Source organism: Ceratotherium simum, chromosome 21 (genome assembly GCF_057802395.1).
Source record: "Ceratotherium simum simum isolate JZ-2026a chromosome 21, ASM5780239v1, whole genome shotgun sequence".
Taxonomy (NCBI): domain Eukaryota; kingdom Metazoa; phylum Chordata; class Mammalia; order Perissodactyla; family Rhinocerotidae; genus Ceratotherium; species Ceratotherium simum.
Window position 1 is genome coordinate 650,560 of NC_141920.1, and position 26,603 is coordinate 677,162.

The 26,603-nt window shown below is 64.1% G+C and overlaps 2 protein-coding genes across 5 annotated transcripts in view; one reads left to right on the forward strand and one right to left on the reverse strand.

Moving 5' to 3' along the window:
* HELZ2 (helicase with zinc finger 2) overlaps positions 1-16,231 on the forward strand; it is a 31,435-nt gene extending 15,204 nt beyond the window's left edge. The window contains exons 1-20 of one of the 4 annotated variants that reach the window (XM_087444973.1): positions 209-308; positions 607-651; positions 2,423-3,529; positions 3,818-4,001; positions 4,078-4,185; positions 4,571-5,088; positions 5,179-5,820; positions 6,939-7,722; positions 8,032-8,107; positions 8,185-12,022; positions 12,187-12,530; positions 12,608-12,760; positions 12,842-12,989; positions 13,094-13,210; positions 13,283-13,475; positions 13,639-13,773; positions 13,941-14,159; positions 14,298-14,454; positions 14,549-14,716; positions 14,868-16,231. In XM_087444973.1, coding sequence (XP_087301099.1) covers positions 2,478-3,529; positions 3,818-4,001; positions 4,078-4,185; positions 4,571-5,088; positions 5,179-5,820; positions 6,939-7,722; positions 8,032-8,107; positions 8,185-12,022; positions 12,187-12,530; positions 12,608-12,760; positions 12,842-12,989; positions 13,094-13,210; positions 13,283-13,475; positions 13,639-13,773; positions 13,941-14,159; positions 14,298-14,454; positions 14,549-14,716; positions 14,868-14,992 — 8,961 coding nt within the window. In that variant the 5' untranslated portion in view covers positions 209-308; positions 607-651; positions 2,423-2,477 and the 3' untranslated portion in view covers positions 14,993-16,231. Of the gene's footprint in view, positions 1-208; positions 309-606; positions 652-1,155; positions 1,245-2,422; positions 3,530-3,817; positions 4,002-4,077; positions 4,186-4,570; positions 5,089-5,178; positions 5,821-6,938; positions 7,723-8,031; positions 8,108-8,184; positions 12,023-12,186; positions 12,531-12,607; positions 12,761-12,841; positions 12,990-13,093; positions 13,211-13,282; positions 13,476-13,638; positions 13,774-13,940; positions 14,160-14,297; positions 14,455-14,548; positions 14,717-14,867 lie in introns of those variants that run through there. The other 3 variants (XM_014787275.2, XM_087444971.1, XM_087444972.1) reach the window with 3 other exon arrangements.
* Positions 16,232-18,086: 1,855 nt separating this feature from the next.
* On the reverse strand, positions 18,087-19,136 carry FNDC11 (fibronectin type III domain containing 11). The gene has a single exon (XM_004430189.3). The coding sequence runs from the start codon at positions 19,101-19,103 to the stop codon at positions 18,102-18,104; it is 1,002 nt and encodes a 333-aa protein (XP_004430246.1). The 5' UTR covers positions 19,104-19,136; the 3' UTR covers positions 18,087-18,101.
* Positions 19,137-26,603: the final 7,467 nt, after the last annotated feature.

Below are 26,603 nucleotides of genomic sequence, written 5' to 3' on the forward strand. Positions count from 1 at the left end.
CTCACAGTTGGGAGTGGCTTAGCTGGTGGCTCAGGCCTGGGGTCCATGGGGCCACAGTCCTCTGAAGGAGGGTTCACTTGCAGAGTGACTCGCACAAGTGCCTGACAGCTCGTGCTGGTTTTGGCGGGAGGCCTCAGTTCCTCCCGCCAGGGCCTCTCCACAGGGCTGCTTGAATGTCCTCACAACATGGCGGCTGGCCTCCCACAGATCCAGGGACCCAAGAGATGGAGGAGGAAGTGCGATGTCTGTTATGACCCAGCCTTGGTGGTCCCACTCCATCATTTCTGCCGTATCTGCTGGTTACACAGGTCAGCCCTTTTCGGTGTTCAAGGGGACTCCACAGGGGGGGGAATCCAGGAAGCAGCCGTCATTGAGGTCAGTCCGGTAATGTGGGGGCTGGAGCTTTGCTACCAGCTGGCTGCTGGGCCTTCCCCAGTGACCACTGGCCCCATTTTCTCAAGTGGGCTGAGGATAGCCCCTGCACGGGAAGGCTGGGAGGATTAGAAACAATGAGACTGCACAGTGCTCCTCCCTCTCCCTGCTCTGGACCTGGGGACATTTCTCACTGCTTCTGGCCCTGACCAAACATCTCTGGTGCATTTTAAGGGACTGGATATAACACCCGAGTCCCCCAGGGAAGAACTTCTCCAGGTAGGACCCTCCCCTGTAACAGGGCAGGTCCCCTCTGACCCAGACTGGTTGGTGCCATTTAGAAAAGGGCCCCCTTTCAGGTGGGGCCCCCCAGCTCTTGGCCCGTTCCCCCTCCATTAGTGACCTGCTCCTTCGGGGACCCCCAGTCGCCGCGGAACGTCGTGAGCAGCCCTGCTCGTCTGCGCTAGGGGACGGGGGCGCCAGGCCACCCCCACCCGGCTCTGCTGGCGGCACCGGTCCTCTTAATGTTCTGGTTCCCTCACCCCCACACGGGCAGGCCCCTCCGCAGACTGCCCGGTGCACCCGGGAGCCGGGCAGGCCAGGTTCGCATCCCGCGCGGGGCGGACGCTCAGGGCGCTCGGGGCGCTCAGCCGGCGCCCGAGGCGGGGTCGGGGGTGCGGTGGTGAGATCACTCGGGGGCGGGCCGGGGGCGGGGCGGGGGGCAGTGAGGTAATTTCCGCGGTCCGGCGTCAGAGGTTTGAGTCACCCCGGGGGCAGAAACGAAAGTGATCGCCGGGCCGGGAGGGGCGCGGCCAAATGAGGTGCCCGGCGGCAGCGGCGGAGGGTGGCGGGGGCCTGGCTCCGCGCCGAGGGTGAGCGCCCGGGGACGCGCGGGGGTCTCGGCCCCCGTGGCCCGTGCTCCCAGCGCCCTCCCGAGTCCGGGCCTCCCGCGGACCCCCGGCGGGCGGCGGCCGGAGGCGGGAGGGGGCGCTGGTGCGAGGGGGTGGAGCCCAGGGACCCCGAGAGGCGAGTACCCGGGCCAGCTGCCCCGGGAGAGCTGACTGGGCGCCGGGCCGGGGGACCCCGGCCACCACGTCAGAGCCCCCAGCCCGGGTGGCTGCGCAGCCCCCTCGCCACGACCTGGCTCGCGCGCGGGGGTAGGGGGGCGGCGGTCTCCGGACCCCAAGGACCCAGCCCTTTAGCCTCGTCCTCACCGGCTCCAGCTGCCCCGTTTCTGAATGTCCACCAGGTCGGGGGGCTCTGCTCTGTTCCCTGCTGGCGGCGGCTCGGGTTTCACTTTGGAGCGGCTTCTCCTCTCAGGGCTGCGGCTCTCATCATTTCCCTTTAAAACATCTTTGTGTTGCCCTCAGTTTCCCTTGAAAGTTCCCTTTAGACCCCACTGGCAGTGTTTGCAGGGAGTGGGTCCCCTCCTGTTTGGCTCCCAGCTGGGTTGGGGACCCCCCAGGGAGTCCCCATTCCCTTCTGGAGCCCTGTAGCAGACTGTCCTGCTCCCACAGGGCCCAGCCTCTGCAAGGCTCTGCCCACCACCCCCCAGCCCCCAGCGGAGGAAACCGGTCCCCCCAATCAGACAGCTGTGGGGCACTGGTCGCAGGAGCCAACTATCATTGTACAGAACAAGGGGTGCTGTGTCTGTAGAAGAGTCAGGAGCCCAGAAGTTTGAGGGGCCTTTGAATGCTAGGGCTCAGGAGGAAGGGGAGGGCAGGAAGTCCACGCCCTGGGGCTCCTGCCGGTCTGCAGGGCTCCTGTTGCTGGGGCACCCTCCCTCCCACTCCCTGCCCGGCTGGCTCCTTCTGGGCAGGGTCCAGAGACCCTTCAGAAAGGGAAGGGCCTTAGCTGGGTCAAGGTCAGTGGTGCCTAGCCTCTTTGGACAAAACAACCCTCTCCTCCCATCGTGTGGGCAGACTTCTTCCTGTTTCTGCTTCCTCGGCCCCTTGCCTGAGGAGGGGGGGGGTGCGTTTGAGCCCCGACCTAGGTGCACGTGGCTCTGCGGGCCGTGGGCCTGATCTTGCTCCTCGTGTTTCTCTCCCAGGCTTCTCATCGTGGGTGAACAGCCCCAGAGGACCAGCTGAGCCCGTGAGTCTCAGATGCCACTCCGCAGAGCCAGGCCAGCGTCAGAGACAGTGTCCCTGGGGTCCGGCCCATCGCCCACTAGCCCCATGGCCACCAAAGAGCCACCGCTGGCCAGGCTGTGCGCCCAGGTGGACCTGTGTTTGGGCTGCTCCCGCTGCACCCAGCGCCTCAATGAGAGCACCTACCTCCTACGCGGGGTGGAGCATAGCTGCCCCCGCGAGATCCTGCTGGCCCGCTTCAAGCGAGCCACCAAGAGCAGGGTCTGGCGCAAGGTGGACCGCCGGCCCAGCTTCCCACGGCCCGCGCGCTATGCAGTGTGCCGCTACTACAGCCCGGGGCTCGGCTGCCGGCGCCACCACAACCAGTGCACCTTTGCCCGGAGCCCCGAGGAGGCGCTGGTCTGGACCTTCGAGCGCGAGCACAACCTGCACCGTCTGTGGCTGAAGGCCGCGGTGCAGGGTGACGGGGCCCAGAGCGAGCTGCGCGACCCGGCTGATGCCATCCGCGCTGAGTTTGGCGGCCACTTCCAGCTGCTCTGTTCCCACTGCTTCAGACGCTGCCCCCCGCGCCTCTGCCCTGTGGACCCCCAGGGGCGGTGCTCCAAGCATGGAGCCTGCCCCTCGCTCCTGGCCCATGTGAGCAGCGAGGGCTGCCACAAGCAGCAGGTCGTGGAGGTGCGGCCGCAGCCGCAGTACGGTCAGCCACTGGCCTACTGCATGTTCGTGGGGCGCGGCCGGCCATGCCGGCACGGGGCGTCCCGCTGCCAGTATGCTCACAGTGCCGTGGAGATGGCCGTGTGGGAGGCCGAGCAGCTGAGTGGGCTCCAGCGGGCGAACCTGCTCACGCCCCCTGCCCCGACGGGGCACAGACGTACAGCCCCCCAGGGCCAGCCCCCTAGAGACCAGCTGTACTGCCACGTCTGCCTGCTCACCTGCCACTCCCAGGAGGCCTTTGAGAACCACTGCTCATCCCTGGAGCACGCGCAGATGGTGGCCTCGGACCAGGCCACACCCTGGGAGCACCGCAGCCCACCCACTGGGCTCTCCACGTTTGAGCTCTGCCCAAGGTCAGGACATCGGGCTGGGGCTTGGGGCGGGGGAAGAACCTACCTTCAGCCGGAACCAGGGGTTCTGTCTCCTGACCAGCTGGTACCTCGTTGGCCTGAGTGATGGGTAAGGGAGGTCCACTGAGGCCGCTCATGCCAGGCCTGCTCTTGGGGGGACAGGAGTGGACAGCACAGAGGAGGTCCCAGTTCCTGCCCTGCCCCCTGGAATCTCTTCCTCCTCCCCCACACAGGCCAGTACTGGGCCGAGGGGTCTCACCCCCGTGTGACCTGCTAACCTCCCTCCCCCAGGCCCGATCTCTGTGAGTACGGGGTTGTCTGCACCAAGGCGCATTCAGAGCAGGAGCTGCAGGAGTGGGTGTCACGGGCACGGACTGTGAAGCTGCGGGAGCAGGCGGCCTGGCAGGAGGGGCTGGTGCCCTACCAAGTGCGGCTGCTGGAGGAGTATCAGAGTAGCAGCAATGAGATCCTGGTGGTACGTGGGGTCTGAGAGTGGGCAGGGTGGGTGGGGACTGGGGCCACCTTGCTGACGGCCAGGCCTCCATGTGCAGCTGGCCGAGACCATCGACGGCGTGTCCATCACTTGCAACCAGCCCCTGCTGCATCAGGCACAGGAGAAGAAAACTCAGCACAACTGGATGTTCACCATCCACTCTGAGGTGAGGGGTCAGCACAGCTGAGCGCAGCCTCTCCCTCTGGTCTGTGTGATCTGGAGCAAGTCCTTAGCGTCTCTGTGCCTGGCCCTGTGGCGATATTTTGTGGAGTGCCTGGTACAGAGTGAGGGACCAGGCTGGTTACCACTGTCGGCGCCCCGAGTGTCCCGTGCTGCACCGACACTTTGCTCAATGTCCCTGGGGGCAGCCTAGGCGGGCTCTGTGACCCCATTTTGCAGAAGGGAACCCTGAGGTTCAGAGAGGCCGAGCACCCTGTTGGGGTCACCGCCAGGAAGCACAGGAGGGTGGGGAGGGGTCTGTGCATCAGCCTGGACCCTGATGGGTGGGACAGGGCCCGGGGGCTGCCTTGTCATCTGGTCTTCTTCCCCAGGAGCCGCTGCTCCACGTGGCCCTGCTCAAGCAGGAGCCTGGAGCAGACTTCTCGCTGGAGGCTCCCCGCCTCCCCCTAGGCCGACTCTACGCGCAGGGGGAGCGCTTCTGTGTGCCCGGCTCCCCAGCTGAGTTCCACGTGGGGGTGCGAGTGCAGAGCTCCTCCTTTGGCACCTTCGAGCAGTGGGTGGTCTTTGACTTTGGCCACCGGCCGGCACTGCTGCGAAAGCTAGGACTGCAGCTGGGCCAGGCGCACTGCCCGGGGCTCCGAGGGACGCCAGTTCCCGGCCACCCTGTGGAGCTGGAGCGCTGGCACCCTGGCAACCGCCATGTGGTGCCCAGCGTGGCTCGGACGGCGGAGCAGGCAGCCCTGATGGCCAGGTACAAGGTGCCCGCCCTGGCCCTGGACTTCAGTCGCAGTGGCCTGGCCTCAGGCCCCATCTCCTGCACCAACTACCGGCAGAGGATGCACCAGTTTCTCTATGAGGAGGAGGCTGCTCAGCAACAGCTGGTGGCCAAGTGAGTGGGGGCTAGAGGGTAGGCAGGGGCTGCCAGGGTGCTGACTGCAGAGCTGTGGCCCTGGTCAGCTGACCCATGTCCTCCCACCAGGCTGAACCTTCAGGTCCCAGTGTCCCTGAGGACGGCACTGCAGACACCAGCCCTGGGCATGCTCTTCCCGCCACCAGGAGCCCTCTATGCCGAGGTCCCCATCCCCTCTTCCCTTACACCAGACACAGACCAGGGCTTTCTGCTGGGCCGGGCAGTCAGCACGGCCCTTGTGGCCCCCGTGCCCGCGCCTGACCACACAGTGTTCGAGGTGCGGCTGGAGACCCGGGCCAGCTCAGAGCAGGCGCTGTGGCTGCTGCTGCCCGCCCACTGCTGCACAGCCCTGGGGCTGCAGCCTGAGGTCAGCCCGGTCCTGGAGGTGCAGTTCCAGATCGACCCGCTGACCTTCCGCCTATGGCACCAGGCAGTGGACGCGCTGCCTGAGGAGCGCCTGGTGGTGCCTGACCTGCTGGCCTGCACCCTGCCCCACCCTTGGCCCACCCCACCTGCCCTGCACGGCAACCGCAAGCAGAGGCTGGCCGTGGAGTTCATCGCAGGCAGCAGCCCTGGGGGCGCACAGCCCATCGCTCCGCTGCTCATCTACGGCCCCTTTGGCACGGGCAAGACCTACACGCTGGCCATGGCCTCCCTGGAGGTCATCCGGCAGCCCCACACCAAGGTCCTCATCTGCACGCACACCAACAGGTGAGCCCAGAGCTGCCGCCTGGCTGCGGCGAGCACCCTGCCTTGATGGCGTCGCCCCGAGAGAGGAAGTGGAACCCGGGTCTGGGGCTTTGGCTGGTTCCAGGTTCACTGGAGGCCTGGGCGGCTAGTTCTGGAGCAGATGTGCCAGGGCCGCCCGGCCATTGGTGGAGTGGGGGCTGGGCTGGCTGAGCTCGTGGCCCCTGGTGCCCTGTGCACACCGGGTGGGCAGTGTGTCCCTGGGGTGAGTCCCAGTCCCTCTGACCCTTGGGGCTCTCCCTGATAGCCGGTCAGTCCTGGGCTGAAAGGGACAGGGGACGTCTGTGCTCCAGGCTCAGTGCAGGGTGCCCTGGGGGTTGGGGTCCGCTGTTTGGGTGAGGGGCTGTGGGTGCCTCCGTAGAGGTCCTGGACCAGGAGACAGCCATGGGGAGGAGTGTGGCTTGACCCACCCAGCATTTCCTGGGGCGAGCCTCCTGTGCTGTTTTTAGAGAAACGCAGATTCTTCTCTCAACCATGAAGTTCCCCTTTGGCCAATATGGTTTTCTTAGTTCCCAACACTGACTGCTGCTCAGGCTCGGTGTCTCTACACCTCTGCCCAGGGGGGCTGATTCCTGGCTGGCCTGAGGATCCTTGGGGGCCTGGGAGGGAGAGGCAAGTCTCTGCAGAGATGCCACGGGGCTCTGGCATGTCCCAGGATGCACTGGTCTTAGGTGTCTGAGGGGCTGTGGGTGGAGGCTCTGGCTGGCCTCTCTGCCCCTCTAACTCCACTCCTGAGAGCTGGCACCAGGTCTCACTGTTCACCTGCTGAAAGCCGACCGGGAGCTGAACTCAGGGTCAACCTTTCTCTGCCTCTCCACAGGCCAGCTCCTTCACCTCCTCTGGGTACCCCTCCCTGATTGCCCAGATACTCTGTGCTGTTGCCCAGTTCTCCTCACTGGGCTCTGACCTTCCCTTCTTTCTCTATCTGTGTGTCTGTCCCCTCTGCCGACATGTAAGCTCTGTGGGGGCAGGACGTGGGTCTGTCTGCCTCATGTGAATTCCTGGCATCCAGGTGGGACCGGGCGCACAGTAGGCGCTTTAGCAGACAGCTGCCGAGGCCCCATGTGCCCTTCTCCCCCCAGCGCGGCCGACATCTACATTGAGGAGCATTTCCACGGCTACGTCAGCAGTGGCCACCCGGAGGCCGCTCCGCTCCGGGTGATGTACACGGACCGCCCGCCGAGCCAGACGGACGCAGCCACGCTGCAGTACTGCTGCCTGACCGAGGACCGCCGGGCCTTCCGCCTGCCGACTTGGGCAGAGCTGGAGCAGCACCGCATCGTGATCACCACCACCTCCCAGGCCCGTGAGCTCAGGGTGCCTGCCGGCTTCTTCTCGCACATCCTCATTGACGAGGCTGCCCAGATGCTGGAGTGCGAGGCGCTCACCCCGCTGCGCTACGCCTCGCTTAGCACCCGCGTGGTGCTGGCGGGGGACCACATGCAGGTCACACCCAGACTCTTCAGCGTGGCCAGGGCCCAGGCGGCCGGGTGCACGCTGCTGCACCGCCTCTTCCAGCACTACCAGCAGCAGACGCACGAGGTCGCCCAGCGGAGCCGCGTCGTCTTCCACGAGAACTACCGCTCCACCGAGGCCATCATCAGCTTCGTCTCGCGCCACTTCTACGTGGCCAAGGGCAACCCCATCCGCGCCAGCGGCAAGGTCCCTCGCCACCCCCGGCACTATCCGCTCGTGTTCTGCCACGTGGCGGGCAACCCCGAGCGCGACATGTCGATGACGTCCTGGCTTAACGCGGCCGAGGTCGCCCAGGTCGTCGAGAAGGTGCAGGAGGTCTATGACACCTGGCCCCACTGCTGGGGCAGCCGGGAGCAGAAGCACATCTGCGCCGTGTCCCACGGCGCCCAGGTAAGCCCAACGCTGGGACAGCCTTCCTCTCCCACTCCCCACAGGGACGCTGCATGGAGGGGGCCCCCTTGGGGTCTGGTGGACCTGCGTGCTCCCAGCTGGACCTCTGTAGCCTCAGTTTCCCCTTCTGTATGAGGGGCTGAGGAGTTCATCTCCCAGGGCTGGTGTGGGGCTCAAACCATGTGGTTGGTGCCAGGGCTGAGTGGCTCGAGGGTGCCAGGGCACGGGGGCCGGCACCTCGTCCTTGTTGGGGCCCCTCACTGCGCACCGAGCGCTTGCCCGGGATGCCGATCGGCCCTGTGTCTGCAGGTGAGCGCGCTGAGGCAGGAGCTGAGGAAGAGGGGCCTGGCCCAGGTGTCTGTGGGCAGCTTTGAGATCCTACCAGGTGGGTGATCAGTGCTGGGGACGGGTGGGCGGGGCCCCCTCTCGGCCCAGCCTCACGCGCCGGCTCACCCCTCGCAGGCCGGGAGTTCCGGGTGGTGGTGCTGAGCACCGTGCACAACCACAGCAGCCTGCGGGGCCCCGGGGCGCCCGCCCTGGAGTTCTTCACGGATGCCCGTGTGCTCAACACTGTCATGACCCGAGCCCAGTCCCAGGTGGTGGCCGTGGGCGACGCCGTGGCCCTCTGCTCCTTCGGGGCCTGCAGCAAGCTCTGGAAGAGCTTCATCCGCGAGTGTGTGGAGCATCGCAGCGTCTGCCCCGAGGACCTGTCGCTGGAGCAGATCAAGCAGGGCGTGGTCCAGAGGCAGCGCTGGCCCCTCCAAGCAGGGAGACCAGTGGCGGTGGGGGCTGCGGACACTGTCCTGGAGCAGGGGGCAGCAGGGGCCCCAGCCACACAGCACACGGCCGTGGCGAAGGTTGAGCCAGGGGCTGTGGCTGAGGGGGGTGCGTCCCGGTCCAGGGCCTCAGTGGCAGAGGACGTGGCCACACAGAAGGCAGAGGCTGGGGACGCAGCATCAGAGTCTGCAGCTAGGGGGCACCCAGCAGCAAAGGAGGCAGCCGCCGCGCACACGGAGGCAGGGGACACTGCATCCGCGGGGAACTCGGTGAGGGGGGACGTGGCCTCCGGGGACGCCACCGCAAGTGGGGAGACCGAGGACCCTGAGGACTCCGAGTCTGACTTCTGGCCTTCCGACGGGGAGCTCAACGCCGATGACTCCATCCTGCAGGAGCTCCTGGACGAGAGCCGGAACATGACGGTGACCGTGCGGGAGGATGGGCTGCTGGACACCATCCCCAGTCCCGCGTCCCCACACCAGGCCCGGCAGTACGTGAACCTGCCCCGGGCCACGCTGCGGAAGCTGCTCCGCGCGGAGCCTGAGCTGTACCGCCGCTGCGCCTTCACGCTGGAGACCTTTGATCGGGCGACGGCCGTGCCGCTGGATGGCACGGGCCTTGGCCCCATCCAGGTCAGGGGCCGCCTGCACTGCGGGATGGCCTTCACCGGGGACGAGGTGCTGGTGAAGGTCCTTGGCGGGGCTGCCGGTGACAGGGGCCCCGCGGGGCGGCTGCAGGGCCGTGTGGTGGGTGTGCTCAAGAGGAGGCGCAGCGAGCTGGTGTTCGTGTGCCGCATGGACGAGTGGGACCCCCGCATCATGACCCCCATCGACAGCTCTGTGACCAAGATCTTTGTGGCTGAGCTGAAGGACCCGCTGCAGGTGCCCGTGCACCGCCTTGTGCAGGGCCACGTGCAGCGGGTGGGGTACGAGCGGCTCACGGCCAAAGCCCGGCGCAACCGTCTCTTCCGCGTGCGCATCGTCCTGTGGCGGGAGCGCTTCTATTACCCGCTTGGCATCGTCCTGGAGGTGCTGCCCGAGGCCGACACCTGGGAGCGGGGCCTCCACGTCCTGGACCTGGAGTTCGGCCTCAGGGAGCCCTCGCCAGACCCGGCCTTGGTCGCCAAGGTGCTGCAGAAATACCGTGCGGAGCTGGGCCGGGCGCCGGGCTGGCGGGAGGACTGCCGCTGCCTCCTGACCTTCACCGTAGACCCTCGGGGCGCCCGCAGCCTGGATGACGCCCTCAGCGTCCGGGACCTGGGCCCCCGGTACGAGGTGGCCGTGCACATCGCCGACGTGGCCAGCGTTTTGCCCCGGGACGGGGCGCTGGATGTGGAGGCCCGCAGGCAGGGGACTGCCTTCTACGCCCCTGACCGGGAGCCAGTGCCCATGCTGCCGGCCCGCCTCTCCCAGGACGCATTCAGCCTCCTGCCAGGCCAGGACCGCTTAGCCATCTCCCTTTTCCTCACCGTGGAGAAGGGCAGCGACCAGCTCCGGAGTCGGCGATTTGCGCCCTCCGTGATCCGCTCCGACCGCCAGCTGTCCTACGAGGAGGCCGAGCAGGTGATCAAGGGGCACCCGGGTGCGGGCCTGGAGCTGCCGGCCCGCCTGGACTCAGTGGAGGCCTGCGTGGCTGCCGCGTGCCACCTCTCCCGGGCATTGCGCCGACGCCGCCTGCTGGCTGACCGCCACTATGAGCAGCCAGACGAGGACAGCACGCTGGGCTTCCGTGTGGCCCATGTCATGGTCAAGGAGTACATGATCCAGTTCAACAGCCTGGCAGCCGACTTCCTGGTGGGCAGCGAGCGCACGCGGACGGTCACACCGCTGCGGTGGCAGCCCACGCCCGGCAGCCGCCAGCTTGAAGCCGTGCGCGAGAAGCACAGGGGGCTGGTGCCCCTGTCGCTGCACCTCCGCCACCACCTCCAGGGCCGTGGCCCCCCCGACACGCAGCTGCACGTGCTGACCTCCCTCTGGAGGCATGTCCAGCTTGCAGCCCACGCCCAGGACTTCCACAGGCTGGTGGACCTCGTCACCACAGACGACATACACCCCTCGCTGGCCCCGGCGGGCCTCGACTTGCGCCGGGCCCTGGGCCGCTCTGTCTTTGGCCGCTCCAGCCAGGGCGAACAGCAGCCGGCCGGCCACTACTCGCTGCAGGTGGACTGGTACACGTGGGTGACCTCGCCCATCCGCAGGTACCTGGACGTGGTGCTGCAGCGGCAGATCCTGCTGGCACTGGGCCAGGGGGGCGCCACTTACTCCGCCAGGGACATCGACGGGCTCTGCCAGGATTTCAGCCACCAGCACGTGAGCGCCCAGAGGTACCAGCGCCGAGCCCGCAGCCTGCACCTGGCCGCGCGGCTCAAGGCCCAGCCCCAGGACAAGCTGGGCTTCGTGGTGGATGTGGAGGCAGGCGCCCGCTGTTTCAAGCTGCTCTTCCCCGCCAACCACGAGACCCTGCCTGACCCCTGCCCCATCTACTACCGCTCCCTGCAGCTGGCTGAGCACCCCCACAACTCGCCGGGCCGGCCAGGCCTGCGGCTTTCGTGGCGGCGCCGCATCTACCCGGTGCAGGTGAACGGGCCGTGCCCCCCGCTGCCTGGCGCCCTGCTCGACATGCACACCCGGCCCGTCGACGCTGCGCTGTGGCAGCAGCTGCTGGAGCTGCTGGAGGAGGAGCGGTGGCCTGAGGCGGCCGCCCTGGTGCAGGCGTGGGGTGCTGCAGAGCCCCGGCCGCGGAAGCTGGGGCGGGTGTGGCGGAGCCGCTGCGGCCACTTCGTGGAAGTGGCCCGGGAGCTGACCAGGGGGGACACGCTGCAGGTGCAGCTCGGCGCCACCCTGCAGCGAGGGCTCCTGGCACCAGCTCTGCAGCTGTGGACGGTGGCGCCTGGCCTCAGCCTCTGCCTAGAGCACGCGGAGCGGCCAGGCGACTGCTTCTCGGGCCACGTGCCCCAGGCAGGGCGGGACCGGTGCCATGACGTGGACGAGTACTCCCGCGTGTGGGAGCCGTTCTGCTCCCTGGAGTCGGCCACCAGCGCGGTCGCCGAGAACGACTCCATCACGCTGCAGCACGTGGGCGTATCCTGGGCCGAGGAGCGGACGCCGCAGGGGCAGCTGCAGGGCACCTTCCGCCTGGAGGCCGCCTTCCTCCGGGAGCACTGCATCGACATCAGCCTCAGCCACTGCTACCTCTGCATCCGGCTCGAGGGGCTGCCGGCCGTGCCCAACGCAGGGGGGCCGCACCCCCCGGCCAGCCCTGGCCAGCCTCCCCCGGCCACCCCACCCTGTGGGCCCAGCAACCTCGGCCCCCTCCTGAGCATCGACCCTGACACCTACACCTGGGTGGCCCACGGGCTGACAGAGGACTGGGACCCAAAGGAGGGCAAGGCAGACCGCCAGGAGGCCCCCAAGCAGGTGCACTTCTTCATCCACCACACAGCCATGGAGAAGGTTCCAGAAGAGGTGCTGAGGCCTGGCACCCGATTCACCATTGAGATGCTGCCCAAGCAGCTTCCTGACCTGTGAGTGGCTTCCATGGGGTGAAAGCCAGGGAGAGGCTGGTGGGCAGGGTGGGGTGAGGACTCCTTGGGCCCCTTTCTGGGGGGTGGCTCTTGGGGCAGTGGCCGCTCCCCCGGGAGAGTCCTGTCAACATTCCAGTGTCCGTCTTCACCTCCCCTGCCCCCAGCCGCAAGGAAGAAGCTGTGCGTGAGCTGAAGGACGCGTCCCCGCTGGCCATCAGCATCGCCCTAGGCCAGCCCATTCCCCTGCCCCGCCCCCCTCCTTGCCAGCAGCCCCTCAGAAGAGGTAGGTGGGGGCCCTCCCACTCCCCCCCCCGCCTTCGTCCTGCCCCAGCCCCGCCCTGCACTGGTGCTCAGGGAGGCCTGGCCCCTTCCTCAGGGACACCCCACCGGTTCCTGGAGCGGCAGACCTTCGACATCCCCGGAAGCCGCCACAAGCTGAACCCCAGCCAGAACGGGGCCGTCAGGGAGGCTCTGAAGAAGCAGTTCACAGTCATCCAGGGCCCACCAGGTGGGCCCACGTTGGGGGAGATGCATGCTGCCCGGGCAGGCGGGCGGGGCTCCGTTCACGCCATTCTCTGCCCGCAGGCACTGGGAAGACGGTGGTGGCTCTCCACATTGTGTTCTGGCTTCACAAGGCAAATGAGGAGCAGGCGCCAGCCTGCGGTGGGGAGAAGCGGCTGGGGGGCCCCTGCGTCCTGTACTGCGGCCCCTCCAACAAGTCGGTGGACGTCCTGGCAGGTGTGCTTGGCCGACCACTCGAGGCTCTGCCTGGGGCTGGTGGGCCCAGGGGACAGTCACTCACGCCCCAACTGCCCCCAGGGATGCTCCTGAGCAGGAAAGAAGAGCTGCAGCCCCTTCGCGTGTACGGCGAGCAGGCCGAGGCCACCGAGTTCCCAGTGCCGGGTGTGGGCAGCAGGGGTCCACCCAAGAATACCCCTCGGGAGGGGAGGCCGAACCAGACCCTCAGGTGTGTCTCTCCTCTTGACTGTCTGTCTGTGTTTGGGTGGAGAGGAGGGGCCTGATGGTCCTGCCTTGGGACAACACAGGGCTTCATGGAGGTGTCCCCCCCAGGAGCATCACCCTGCACCACCGGATCCGGCAGCCTTCCAACCCCTATGCCCCAGACCTCAAGGCGTTCGACGCCCGGCTGCAGAAAGGGGAACTGTTCTCCAAGGACGACCTCAGTTGGTAAGGGGCTGGGGCCGTGGAGCTGTCTCCTGGCGAGGGGTCCTTGGGTGACCAGATGGCATCCCCACACAGGTACAGGAGGGTCCTGGGCAAGGCGAGGAGGTTCGAGCTGGACCGGCACAGGGTCATCCTGTGCACGTGCTCCTGTGCAGCTTCGGTTGCCCTCAAGAGCCTGGACGTCCGGCAGATCCTCGTGGACGAGGCGGGCATGGCCACAGAGCCCGAGACCCTCATCCCCCTGGTGAACTTCTCGACGGCCGAGAAGGTGAGCGAGGCGGGTGGTGAGCTGGTGACCTGGGCGGGGGTCACTGGGTGTGGTCTCCCCCTGGGAGTGCATGGAGGGCAGCGTTGTGGCGGGGCAGTGACGATGGCGGGGCTGGGTGCCCCTGGTCTGAGGGTAGCAGGACCACGCCGGCCTGTCCCCCCAGGTGGTTCTTCTTGGGGACCATAAACAGCTGCGGCCTGTGGTCAAGAATGAGCAGCTGCAGAACCTGGGTCTGGACCGGTCTCTCTTCGAGAGGTACCACAGGGATGCCTACATGCTGGATACGCAGTACCGCATGGTAAGCAGTCCCGGCCTCAGCTCCTTCGGCCAAGGTGTGGTCTGCGGCCCACTCCCCTACCTCCTACGTCCACCCGGGCCTTGTCCTGGGGCCAGAGCAGCTGCCAGTGGGAGCTCTTGGCCCGAGGGCGCGTGGGTGGGTGGCCTGCTCATGTCCCTGTCCTGCAGCACAAGGACATCTGTACCTTCCCCTCCATGGAGTTCTACAAGAGCAAGCTGAAGACCTGGCAGGGCCTGAGGAGGTCGCCCAGCATCCTGGGCCATGCCGGCAAGGAGAGCTGCTCTGTCATCTTTGGCCACATGCAGGGCCATGAGCAGAGCCTGCTGGTGTCCACGGACGAAGGGAATGAGAACTCCAAGGCCAACCAGGAGGAGGTGGCAGAGGTGGTGAGTGTTAGCAAGGCGCTCTCTGGTGCCCTTTGGTCAGGGAGGGCTTCCTGGGGGAGGAGGCAGAGGAGACGAGGGAACAGGTGAGGCCCTGGTGCCCAGGGACCTGGTTTCAGCTGCACCCTCTCGGTCCCTCAGGTTCGCATCGCCAAACAGCTGACCTTGGGCAGGACAGTGGAACCCAAGGACATCGCCATCCTCACACCCTACAACGCACAGGCCACAGAGATCAGCAAGAGCCTCGTGCAAGAGGGCATCACGGGAGTGACCGTGTGCTCCATCACCAAGAGCCAGGGTGAGGCTGGGGACAGGGGGCACGTGGGCCGGTGGGCAGGGGGCATGGTGAGCACAGCGGGCAGGGGCGTCACCATGCCTGCCCGGCCCCCCAGGGAGCGAGTGGCGCTATGTGCTGGTGAGCACCGTCCGCACGTGCCCAGAGAGTGACCTGGACCAGCGGCCGACTAAGGGCTGGCTTAAGAAGTTCCTGGGCTTCGTGGTGGACCCCAACCAAGTGAACGTAGCCATCACCCGGGCCCAGGAGGGGCTCTGCCTCATCGGTGAGGCTTCCTGGTGGGCGAGGGCTGGGGTGGGCTCCTCCCTGGGGGCGGGGCTGCCTGGTAGGGGAGGGCTGGGGTGGGCTCCTCCCTGGGGGCGGGGCTTCTTGGTGGGCCAGGGCTGTAGGCGACCACTGACTCCTGCCCCTGGCAGGAGACCACCTCCTCCTGCAGTGCTGCCCTCTCTGGCGTCGACTCCTGGACTTCTGTGAGGCCCAGCAGAGCCTTGTGCCCGCCGGCCAGGTGCGGGTCCGGAGGAGACCAGCCGTGTCCTTCTGAAGATCCCTACCTGCCTGCTGCCCTCAAGCTGCCAGGATTGTGAAGAAACGCCCCAGGCCCTCCTGGGCTGGCCAGCCTGGTGGGGCCCACTCAGCGGAATCCCATGTGCCTTAGTGGTCACTGCCAGCCACCATCTGGCCACCTGCGCCTGGCTGCCTGGGCAGGGGTCTCGGTGGCCGGCCGTGGTGGTGCACAATAACCAAGTTCCTGAGTCCTGGCTTCTCCCCAGGGGGGAGCAGGCCAGGCAGCACCCTGCCGTTGTACATAACCTTGGAGGAGACCCCACCCTCCCTGCTGAGCTGATTTTGCTGGGACACTTGGTGACAGGGAGCATTTTAGGAGTGGGGGCATCCTCTGGACCAGCACAACACCTTCCCTGGGAAGGTTTGGGGTCAGGAAGGAAATCCCCTTGGGGCTACTCGTTGGTCTTTGCATACCATCCCCAACCGCAGTGGGTTTGGTCAGGAATTCAGCTTTATTTTCTATTTTTAAATAAACCAAAAACCAGTGTCTTTTTTACTGGAACAAGGTCCTCAGCCCAAACTCAGGGCAAAGAGGCCTCCCTGGGAGAGAGCCTTTTCTCTGTCACCACTGCCCCGTCTAACTGGGACCCACAGCCTGTGTCCTTCAGGGACCACTGCCCCGGCAGGGGAAGGGCAGACCCGAAGCAGAGGCCCACCAGCCTTGCCTGGACCTGCCCCTCCGGAACGTGCTGGGTGGTGCAATACTCCTGCGGGCGTGTGGGTGGGGGCCCCTGGACAGCGTCTGTGCTTCCACCCTGAGCTCTGCATCTGCCTTGTTCACTCAGGCCTGCTCCCAGGTCAGGGCCTTTGGAACACCCTGCCCAGGCGTGTCTTTCTTTGCAGGGTTGAGGACCTTCACCTGCCCCTCAGGGCGCATTTGTGTCCTACCGTCTCTGGAAACCTGTCCCCTCGATGTCTGTCCCCACCCCGCCCACCCTGAGGCAGCTCTGACTCTGGAAAACAGAGCCCTTGACTCAGTGCCATTCCACTGTCCTTGTGGCTTTGAGTTGCTGCAAACAAGTCGTTAACGCCAGGAGGGGCTCGCCCCACCTGTGGCCCCCTCTGCGAGGGGTGAGGGGGTGTCTATGTATCTGTCTGATTCTGATGTTTTCTACAAATCAAATTTCTACATTCCAATTTTTGTATCTTTTCTTGGACTATGTTATATGATCGAATATTAATTTTATTATAAAGACCACTCTGAATGCTTTTCTCACTTCTGGGTGTTTTGAGGTCTGACTGGGTTGCAAAAAGGGGTGGTCCCTCCTCTTGCTTTGGGTTGCAAAGTGCCTGTTGAGGCTATCAAGAGCCAAGAGCCCAGAGCCCATCGTAGCTGGATGCTGGACGAGGGAGCATGTGGAGAGGGGCCCGCGTCATCCATTTTACAGCTGACGACACAGCCAACAGGCCGAGGGTTGTCTGTGCCCAGATAAAGGAAGCTGGGGGTTGGGGGCAACTTGGCGAGGAAGGTCCACAGTGGGTGAGCTGTGCCCAGGTGCTGCAGGCCACTCAGCCACTGAACTTTGACCTCAGGCCCCAAAGTCTAAAGTCCAAAGTCTCCAGGCTGAGGCCTTGACAGCATCCTGCGAGGTGTCTGCTCTGAAATTACTCCCCAGGACCCTTGCGCAGCACACAGCCCTCCAGGCCGACCTGGGCTAGTCAGAATTCGGCCTGTTTGTGGCTGGTTCTCCAGGGCCTCCAACAGCACCAGCTGTCCAGAGGGAGGCACGGCAGGCCCCTGGCCTCCCTAAGTGCCAGCACAGGTGTCAGGTGGGTTGGGAGCTCACAGAGAGACAGACAGAAGTTGTAAGGAAAGGGGCCTGTGTACCCGGCGTGCGCAGCACCTGGGAGAGCACGTCTATTCTAGGGCAGCCACGAAAGCATGGAGAAATTTTACCATATCTCGCGAAAAGCGCTTGAATAGAAGACTAGCAGGCGCCCGGAGGCAGGGAGCCGGGACCTCATCAGCCTAGTCAGGAAGGACTTCCGGAGGAAGGGGCGTTGAAGCCCTGAGGACGCGCCGCGGCGGGAAGCCGGGCTGGACTGCGGTCGGACAGCTGCGCGCAGAAGTGGCACGAGGCGGGCCGCTGGCAGAGGGCTAGGCCTCGTCGCAATGAGGGTCGCAATTTTAAGTCAGTCCGTGTGCGAGGGGCGGGGCGCGGCAGGTGAGCTGCGGCGGGTGAGGGGCGGGACCAAATCTGCGCCCCCGCCTCAAGGACCGCACCGGGAGGGCGCCGCGGAGTGGCTCACAGCCGGGGAGCTGCAGCGGTGCCGCCGCGAGGCCGGTCTCTGGGCAGTTGTCCTCCGAGTAGGGGCGCGAGGCCAGGCTGGGGGCGGGAGGAGCAAGGAGGGAAGAAGTCCCCCAGCCCGTGCACCCACATGTGCCTCCCTTAATGAACCCGCACTCCATGCTGTCCTCTGTGGGTGGGATCTGTATGACCCAGCACAAACCCCGATCCTGGATCCCCTGGCAGCTCCCGCCCGTCCCCTCCACAGCCCTCTCTGCTCTGCACCACACCCCACTCCTCTAGTCGTTCCCTAAGAAGGTGATGACTCTGCCTGGGACCCCTGGGAGGGCTCCATCCTGCCAGACATCCAGGAGGCAGGCTCAGCCACATGGTGCCACAGAGTGTGTGACACAGTCTGGCCTCACCCCTGGATGGCACGCAGGAGCACACAGTGGGTCAGCAGTGGGAGAGGCCTGGGAGGGGAGCCCCTACCCAGGCTGAGCCCACCCCAACCCTGCAGAGCACACTGTCCCTAGCTGGGGGAGGGGCTGGGCCTTTCTGACAGAGTTGGGGACCCCTCTCTCACCAGGCCACTTCTCCATCAGTTCTCCCGGCTCCAGATCACCCTGCCCTGCCGTGCCTTATCTTCTCAGAGGGCCGGCGGTCCTAGTGACCACCATGGGGTGCATGTGGTGGTGGACGGGGAGCTGGTCACCAGTGCCGGTGGGGGGTGGCGCTGCGCTGAGTCAGGAAAACACTCATGTGGCTGTTGCCACCTTTAAGACGTAAGTAGGTTCATTTCTCAAATTGTGTATGTGAGTTTATACTCCTCTGTATTAGTGGATAAATAGCAGGAAATCATCTCTCGGAAGGTGTGGTCGGGGGTGGGCCTGGCCTGCCCAGCCGACTTGGGGTGGGCCCCTCGGTGGGCCCCGGCCGGGTCTGCAGGGTGAGGCTGTCCTGCCAGGGCTCGTACACCAGCGTGTAGCTCTCTGCTCTCTTGACCATGAACTTGTAGGCGCGGTTGGGCAGCAGGTTGCGGATGTCGAAGGTGCAGGCAGCCACGGGGATGAAGCCACACTGCGTGCACTCCTGCTGCGTCCGCGGGTCCAGCAGCTTGAAGCGCAGCTCAAACTGCTCTGGCGCCGCAGGCTGGATGGTGACAAACCAGCGCAGGCTGACCCAGTCCTGGTAGGCCACCGACTCCTTGCGGTCGAACATGACGGGCATCTTGGTGCTCAGTATGAGGCGGATGTGCGGGATCTTGGTGGCGCCAATGTCGGACACCAGACGGTGCTTGAGGTGCAGGCGCCCGGGCACCATCATGGCCAGGAAGCTGTCCATGACGGCCGACAGCTCTGCCAGCCGCCGCTCCACCAGTCCCCAGCCTGTCAGGAAGGGCTGCGGGTCGGGCGACTCGAGCAGGGCCTCCAGCTCGGCGCGGCCGCAGTCCAGCTGCTCCAGCAGGTGCCCCAGCAGCAGGAGCTGGATCTTGGTCTGGGCGGTGCCCACCTTCTTCATGCGCTGGAACTTCCAGGGGTCGATGAGCTGGAACATGGCGCTGGGCAGCACCAGCGGGTTCTGGTCGCCCAGGGCCAGCTGCTTGGGGAGGATCTCGACGTAGTAGGAGCACTTCCTGAGCAGCTCCACGCGGGCATGGTGGCGCCGGAGCAGGTGGGGGCTCAGGTCCGAGCTCAGGAACTCCCGCAGTGCGTTGCGGCGCTCCACGTAGGTCCTCCACGCCTGCGGGTCCAGCAGCTGCCCGTCCTCAGCCTCCTCCGCCTCCTCTTGGTCCAGGGGGGACTGCGGACTGTCCAGCTTCATCCTGTCGAGGCCCAGGCCCGTCACCTGGGAGCTCATCGTCTGGGGTGGGGCGGAGGGCACGCCGTGAGCTGCAACAGTCAGGCCGGCCTCGGCACCCTCCCAGGACTCACGTGGGGCAGTGTTTGTGTGGGGGTGACTGCCCCAACACAGGGCCCTCTGTCCTCCCTGGGCGAGGAGGAGCTTGTGGGGGGTGCACCTCTCTCTGGGAAGGGGCTGCAGATCTGGACAGAGTGGACACTGAAGGGCAAACACTCTACTGACTGCTGCTTGTGACGACACAGGCAGGGCTGAGACAGTGGCTCTGGGACCAGAATGGCCTGGGCAGAAACCCCAGCCACTGACCAGCTGGGTGGCCCGGCAAGACCTCAGTTCCTCGTCTGAAATGGGGTGACCATATTCCCTTGGGGCTGTTGAGAGGATTCAGTGTGACCCTGCTGAGCAGCACTAGTCCCCTTGGGGGGGACCCTCCACGCCCCACCGCAGGTGCAAAGCAGAGGGCAGGGCTCACCCAAAGACAAGGCCAGTTGGTGGCCTGGGCCAGAGCAGAAGGCAGGGTGGCCCCAGGCCTCAGCTCTGAGGAATAATCATGCCAGCTCCTAGTGACTGAGCCCCTGCTGTGTGCTGGGGGCCTCAAGGACCTTGATGAGCTCACTGAGTCCACAAGAAAATCCCCATGAAGTGGTAAGATTCTGTCACTCCGCGTCACAGATGGGCGCAGGGCTACAACGCTTAGCAGCTTGCTCTTAATCCAGGGTTTGAGCCCAGCCATCAACCCCAGAGCCTGACTCTCCTGCACCCCACCTCCCAACCAGGGGTTCCCAGCTCTGCGTGTCAGTGGGAGCGGGCTAGTGCACCCCAGCTGTGGTCCCAAGCCCAGCAGAGGCAGGCCACAAGGCCTGGCCCTGGAAGCTGGGGCTCCTTGGAGAAGGGGCCATCATCCCTGGCTGCTGTCCCAGGTCTCAGCCACCCAGAAGGAGGTGGGACAGACCCTGGTGCTGGTGGGACATCTCAGGTTCCCCAGCAACCCAAGGGCTGGATGAATAACAGATGACAGCCGAGAGCTTGAGTGACTTGCCCAAGGCTGCACTGCCACGTGGCAGAGTAAGGTTGGGACCCAAGTCGGCCTCCCTCCCCAAAGGCCAGCCTCTGACCTTCCTGGCGCAGAGGAGCCAGACCAGCCCCTGGCACAGCAGAGAGGGTATCTGGGGTGAGGCACAAGCAGAGACCAGGACCCCAGGACTCCTAGCCTAAGTCCTGCTCTGGCCGGAGGCGGGAGCAGATTCAAACCGCCTCCGGAGGGAACTCTTGCTCCTGGGGCTGGCCACGGGTCAGGGATGTTTCCAGCCGCCAACAGTCTCCTAAGTTGGAAAACCGCAGAGGGGCTGGTCGTGAACTCCGGGGAAGGGGCCGCTCCGCTCCCTGGCGGCCCTACCCAGACCTACACCCCCTACCCCCGCCCAGGCCTTCCCCTCACCCCCAGGCCCACCTCCCTGAGACCCGCCCCCTTCCCCGCCCGCCTCCCCGGGCCCGCGCCCAGCCTGCCGCGCGCGCTTGCCTTGCCTCGCGGAGCGGGCGGAGCCGTGCGGCTGCTGTGCGCAGAGCCGCGGGCGCCCAGGCTCGCGCCGCGACGTCCAGCGGGTTGCCACGGGGACCGCGGGCCTTTGTGACGCCCGGCGGGGCCCGGGGGTGGGGGTGTGGGGAGACCCCGCCCGTCGGACCCCCTCGACTGGAGGGGTTGTGGGAAGGCGGCGTGGGTGCGCTCTCCGGTTCCAGGACCCCGCCGGAAGGAACCGCTCGTCTCAGCCGAGTCCTCGGCCCCGGACCCTGGACCCCAGGCTCAGCTTGGACGGAACCGTCTGGAGGCTTCGCCCCGCGCCCTGACCTGGGAACCACCGCAGGTGGCGGGTCCGAAGGCCAGGCTCGAAGTAGGGTTCCGCCGAGAGGCGTAGACAGGCCGCCGCCCCTCTGCGCGGGGGACCCTGTCCCGGGGTCGTTCTGTGGCCACAGCGCTCCCTCGGCGGGGGCTTATGGGCTCGGTTACCGGGAAGGGGCTCCTGCTCCAACCCCCGCCCGAGCGCCGCCCCGGGAACCCCACGGAGGACCCGGGGAGAGAGGCCGTGACCGCGAGAACTGGCAGGTGGGTGCGGCTCGTCGCCCCAGCGGACGGCAGAGCAGGGAGAGGAGCGGCCTCCTCTGCCCCCGCAGGCTTCCTCTGCCCAGGCGGAGGCCGCTAATCTGGGTCTGGACCAGTGGGGTCTCCACAGCTCCAGGGAACCCCTCGGAGGAGTTCTCAGCCCCTTGAGGCCCAATGGTAACCCCCAGCTGGGACATCTGGGCTCTCTCTACCAGTCTGGGGTCTCCCACTGTTATGAGAGGTTCGGGGATTCGATCGGAGACGTAAAGAAACTTTCCACTCCAAACAAATGGACTGAAGGTACATTTTATTATATAGAGGATAGTAAAGGCGATAGTCCGCAAACAGATCCGAATAGGTCAAATAATAAGAGGGAAAAAACACCAGCTCGACTGGAAAGGGAAAACATCCACATCGGCTGAGATAGCAGCAGATCTGAATAGGTCATATAATAAGAGGGAAAAACATCAGATCCATCGGAAAGGGAAACACCAGATCCACTGAAGGGAAATGACACAAATCCACCGGAAAGAGAAACACCAGGTTGACTGAAAAGGGAACACATCAGATCAATTACTTCACAGTAAATCAATTACTCACAACATCCACGCCCCACTGCTGGGAGAGTCCTGTCAATCGACTCGGCTGGGCGGGAATCACACGTCCTGGGCGAGGCGTCCCCTCCACAGGTGGAACTCTCACCAGGTCTCAGTCTCCAGCAGTTTATATAAGCAGTTACAGAGTTTACAGAGCAAGCATCCAGTGTTCCCATGCACAAATGGTTATCAGTGGCGTACGTGCACTGAGCCCCCTGGCTAACGTCCCAGCCCAGTAATTGTGTACGTGCATTGTTCTCTTTGGTTATCATCTTAGCCGGGCACAGATGGCCAGTCCATCCCGTGCTGCGTCGCTCCAAGAGCCTTGAAATGTTACAACTTGCAACTCTCTCTCCGTGGGAGAAGGGCCAGTTCCCACCACGCAGAAAGCAGCTTTTATATTTCTCTTTGTGCTGGTGGCTGTAGGTCAATGGAGTGGCCAAACATGGCTGTACTCATGTCAAGACACCCACCGGCAGTGGTCAGTCTCAGACAGCCCAAGGCACTCCTTGCTCCACCTGGGGACGCTCCTTGCCACCCTCGTCTCCGCCCCTCAGAGGTCGTGGTGGGGCCCCTTCCAGTGTACTCGTCTGACCCTGAGCTCCCCTCCCAGTCTGTTCTGTGGCCAGAGGCTCCCCCACTGCACTCCTGCCCCTCCGGGTGACTCCACCCCTGATTCGGCATCCATCAGCCTGTCCTCAGGTCCAGGCCTGGGCGTGGAGGCCCCTGGAGGCGGGGCCTGGGGAGCTGGCGGTGGCCAGTCTACCCTCCTCTCCCTGAGGGGCTATAACTCAGTGAAGGCTGGCTGTTGTCAGGGTTGTTATTGAGGGGTTTGAGGGACAAGAGCTGGATTATTTGGAAAGGGGGGTGCTATCTGAAAGTGGAAGGGGGAGGCTGGCACCTGGAAAGGGGGGAGACGATGGAAAGCAGCAGGAGGCAACCCCCAGCCTTGCAGCCCACCCACAGGGGGAGTGGGGTAGAGCAGCCCTCCCCTCCTCTTCTGATCCAAGCTGTCCTGGACCTCTGCCATCTCTTTGGGCCCACCCTCTTTTTTTTCCTATTTCTCATTCCTCGCTAATTTTTTAAAATTAAACTTGTAATTTTGAGATAACTGTAGATTCACATGCAGTTGTAAGAAATAACACAGAGATGCCATGTGCCCGTCACCCAGTTTCCTCCAGTGGAAACACCTTGCAGAACTGAGGACAAGATCACACCAGGACAGTGACCTCAACACATCCCCATGGGACCCCCATGTTGCCTTTCCTAGCCACACCCACTTCCCTCCCGCCCCCAGCCCCTCCTTAGCCACTGGCAAGCCCTAATCTCTTCTCCATCTCTGTAATGGTGCCCTCTTAAGAATCCGGTGTAAATGGAGCCATACGGGTGCAGCCTTTGGGGACTGGCTCCTTTGCTCTTAGGCTGTGCATCACTAGTCTTTCCTTTCATCTATTAAAAGAGAAAATTCAAATGGGGCCTGCCAGTGGCGTAGTGGTTAAGTTCGCACGCTCTGCTTCAGCAGCCTGGGGTTTGCAGTTTCAGATCCTGGACATAGACCTATGCACTGCTTATCTAGCCATGCTGTGGCAGGCGCCCCACATATAAAGTAGAGGAAGATGGGCACAGAAGTTAGCCCTGTGCCAATCATCCTCAGAAAAAAAAAAAATTAATGGACTAAATTCGAAGATCTAATCAGCTTTATGAATCAGCCGGCATCTCATCTTGCAAGCAGAGATGCTCCAGGGGTTACACGACATGGAAGCCTTCTCTAGTAAGAAGGGCGGGACAAGGAAAGGAAGTCAGCAGCAAGGAAAAAATGGAAGCTCACTGGAGGAAACGAAAAATTCAGGTGATGACAGCCCGGCAGCTTCTCATTGGCTGAGCTGCAGCATTTCCCATTGGCTGAGCTGTGGCGTGTCTGATTGGCTGAGCTGCAGCATTTCCCACTGGCTGAGCTGTGGCATGTCTGATTGGCTGAGCTGCAGCATGTCTGATTGGCTGAGCTGCAGCATTTCCTATTGGCCGCACTTGTTGCTGGGCAAGAAGGAGAGCTTTTTCCCCCTGCAAGCGCTTCCCGTTTGGAAGTACAAGGTCTCTCTTCCTGTCCGGGTCTGTAATTGACGCCCCACTGTTTGGGGCAGTTGACCGCAGTGTCGGGGTGTGCGAGCTCCGCTACAGGCCTTCCCGACTTAGTGCTAACATCGCCGTGACGTTCTGTTTTCTGTCTTGTCCGATCCTGTCTGCAACCACCAGGCTGTGCTGTCCCCTAGTGGGCCCAGCGGTGCTGCGCCCTGAGGCTGGTGAGCCTGCTGGTCGTGAGGTCACAGCCGTGGGGCAGGGGGTGCCCCACGACCATGGAGCCCCCAAACTGTGCCCTCCAGACACATGACCCCAGGGGTGGTGGTGCCGGGCTGCCAGCCTCAGCCTGAATGCCTGGGAAGCCCCCTCCTTGGCCCAGGCGACCTGGCCCAAAGCCTCACTGTGCCCCTGCAGGCTCAGTGCTCTGACAGCCGGGAGATCCAGGCAGATGCGGTCAGCACCTTCCCGAGGGCATATGGCCAGTGAGCCTGAGAGCAGGAGTCCAACTCCGTCATCTGACCTGTGGAAGTTAAGAAAGAAACCTGGACTAAGTCGGAGTGGGGGAGGCCTGCAGGGGGAGCTCTCACCCCTCTCTTGTCCTCAATTACTCCAAACAGCAGACAGACTTGATCTCCAACAGGAAGTACAACTACTTTACTGGAAGGAAGATTTCTCTCCCCACCCGGCAACAGCCCAGCCAATCAGACACAATGCAGCTCAGCCAATGAGAAATGCCGCAGCTCAGCCAATCAGACATGCCGCAGCCCAGCCAATGAGAAACGCCACAGCCCAGCCAATGAGAAACGCCGCAGCTCAGCCAATGAGAAACGCCACAGCTCAGCCAATCAGACATGCTGCAGCCCAACCAATGAGAAGTGCTGCAGCTCAGCTAATCAGACATGCTGCAGCTCAGCCAATGAGAAACGCTGCAGCTCAGCCAATCAGATATGCTGCAGCTCAGCCAATCAGACAGGCTGCAGCCCAGCCCATCAGACAGGCTGCAGCTCAGCCAATGAGAAGCCATTGCTGCCCTGATCTGTCACTCTCTCCCAATGGACTTTCCTTCAGAACAGCCCCTCCCTCTCCCCCTTTCTCTATAAAAGCAGCTGCCTCTTTTCTTTTCGGGATTTGCTTATGGTTCACTGTATCGTGGGCATCCTGAATTGCAATTCTTTTGGCTATTTCTGAATAAACACATTCTGAGATAAAATAACAGGCAAATTTGCTTTTTAAGTGGACAGACCCCATCCAGAGCTGTCCTTCTCCGGGGGTCCTCCCCCTCACTCACACACCCTGGAACATTTCCCCCCACCCCCACACCCTCCAGCATGGACTCAGTGCCTAGGGCCCATGGAGGAGGTGAGGCTAATAGTGGTGAGTGGCAAAGTCAGAGGAGGGGCTGTCCTGGGGGCGGGGCAAGAGTCACGTGGCTGGAAGCTGGTGTGTCAGGTGGATGAGGTGAAGAAGGGGACAGTGTGGGCCAGATCCTGCAGGTCAAGGAAACATGAATCACAGTGCAGGCAGCTGGGCCTGCAGGGGCCGAGGACTCAGAGAGCCGACGACTGGAGGGACAAAACCAGCTCTTGCTGCCCCCAGTAACCAACACCAGGTGTGTGCGGTGCAAGGACAACAGGGGAAAGTTGAATGAGGAGAGGTGACCTGGGGGTTTGTGGGGTGGAGGGGGACAGAGGAGGGCCCAGGCAGGGCGGTGGCCGAGTGTGGGGTGCTCCCTGCAGAGCCTTCTGCACTGGGCAGATGAGGAGGAGCATCTCTCCCTCTGGGGCCTTCTTTGGACTCTCTGTCCTGGTCACCCGGAGATGGGCCAGGCGTTCTTTGTGACCTGGGTCCCCACTGCCCAGCACAGGTTCCTGCTAGAAAATGTCCCTCCTGTGACCGCGAGGAGCGATAGACAGAACTCTGTTTCCTCATCTGGAGGAGGAGGAAGACCCCGCCTGGCCGGGGTCTTTGTCTGTAGCAGTGGCAGGGTGGGCAGCCCTCTGTGCTCTGTCCACTGATTCACTCTCTGGGCTTTTCTTTAGGCTGACAGGAGGCCTGGGGGCCAGTCCGGGGGACCAAGGAGGGTCCCTCCCTGCCTGCCCTGACTGCCAGAGGGAATGTGCTGAGTCCCAGAGACCGAGACCCTGTGGCTTTGAGGGACCAAGAGTGTCCAGGAGGAACCTGCGTCCAGTGCTCTGAGTGCTTGGCCCTGAGGGTGGTCCACACAAGTGGGACCCTGCCACACTCCAAGGAGGCCTCTTTGTGGCCGTGTGGGTCGGAGATGCCTAGCCTGCTTCCTAGGAGAAGCTGCGTAGGTTTTGAGGATGTAAGGAAACTGGTGTGCAAAAGCCCAGACTTACACACACGGGAGGAGCAGGAGGTGGTGTGGAAGCCTCAGGGCCCTTCCAGGGCCTCCCCTCATGTATTTGTAAATATCTTCTGCGCAATACTGCCTCCCAACAGGGTGAGTCTCAATTCCATGCAGCCTGCCCCTGGGGGCCCTGCTCCCTCCAGGCTATGGGGGCCCCAGAGAGCTGCTCAGCTCCCTGTGTTCCTCCAAGAGACACCCGATGTGTATCGTTGCCACATTACAGTTTGTAAATCGTACGGGCGGTGTACGCGGGTGTGTGCCCCAGGAAGCCCCGGGGTGCGTTTCAGAGAAGTGACCTGCTGCAGCTCTAGGGCAGGTGGATGGGCGTGTGGCTTCCCACCGGTGGACAGTCAGCACAC

What these genes read in the sequence shown, in the direction of transcription:
- FNDC11 (XM_004430189.3), bottom strand. Translation starts at nt 19,103, where the DNA reads ATGAGCTCCCAGGTGACGGGCCTGGGCCTCGACAGGATGAAGCTGGAC.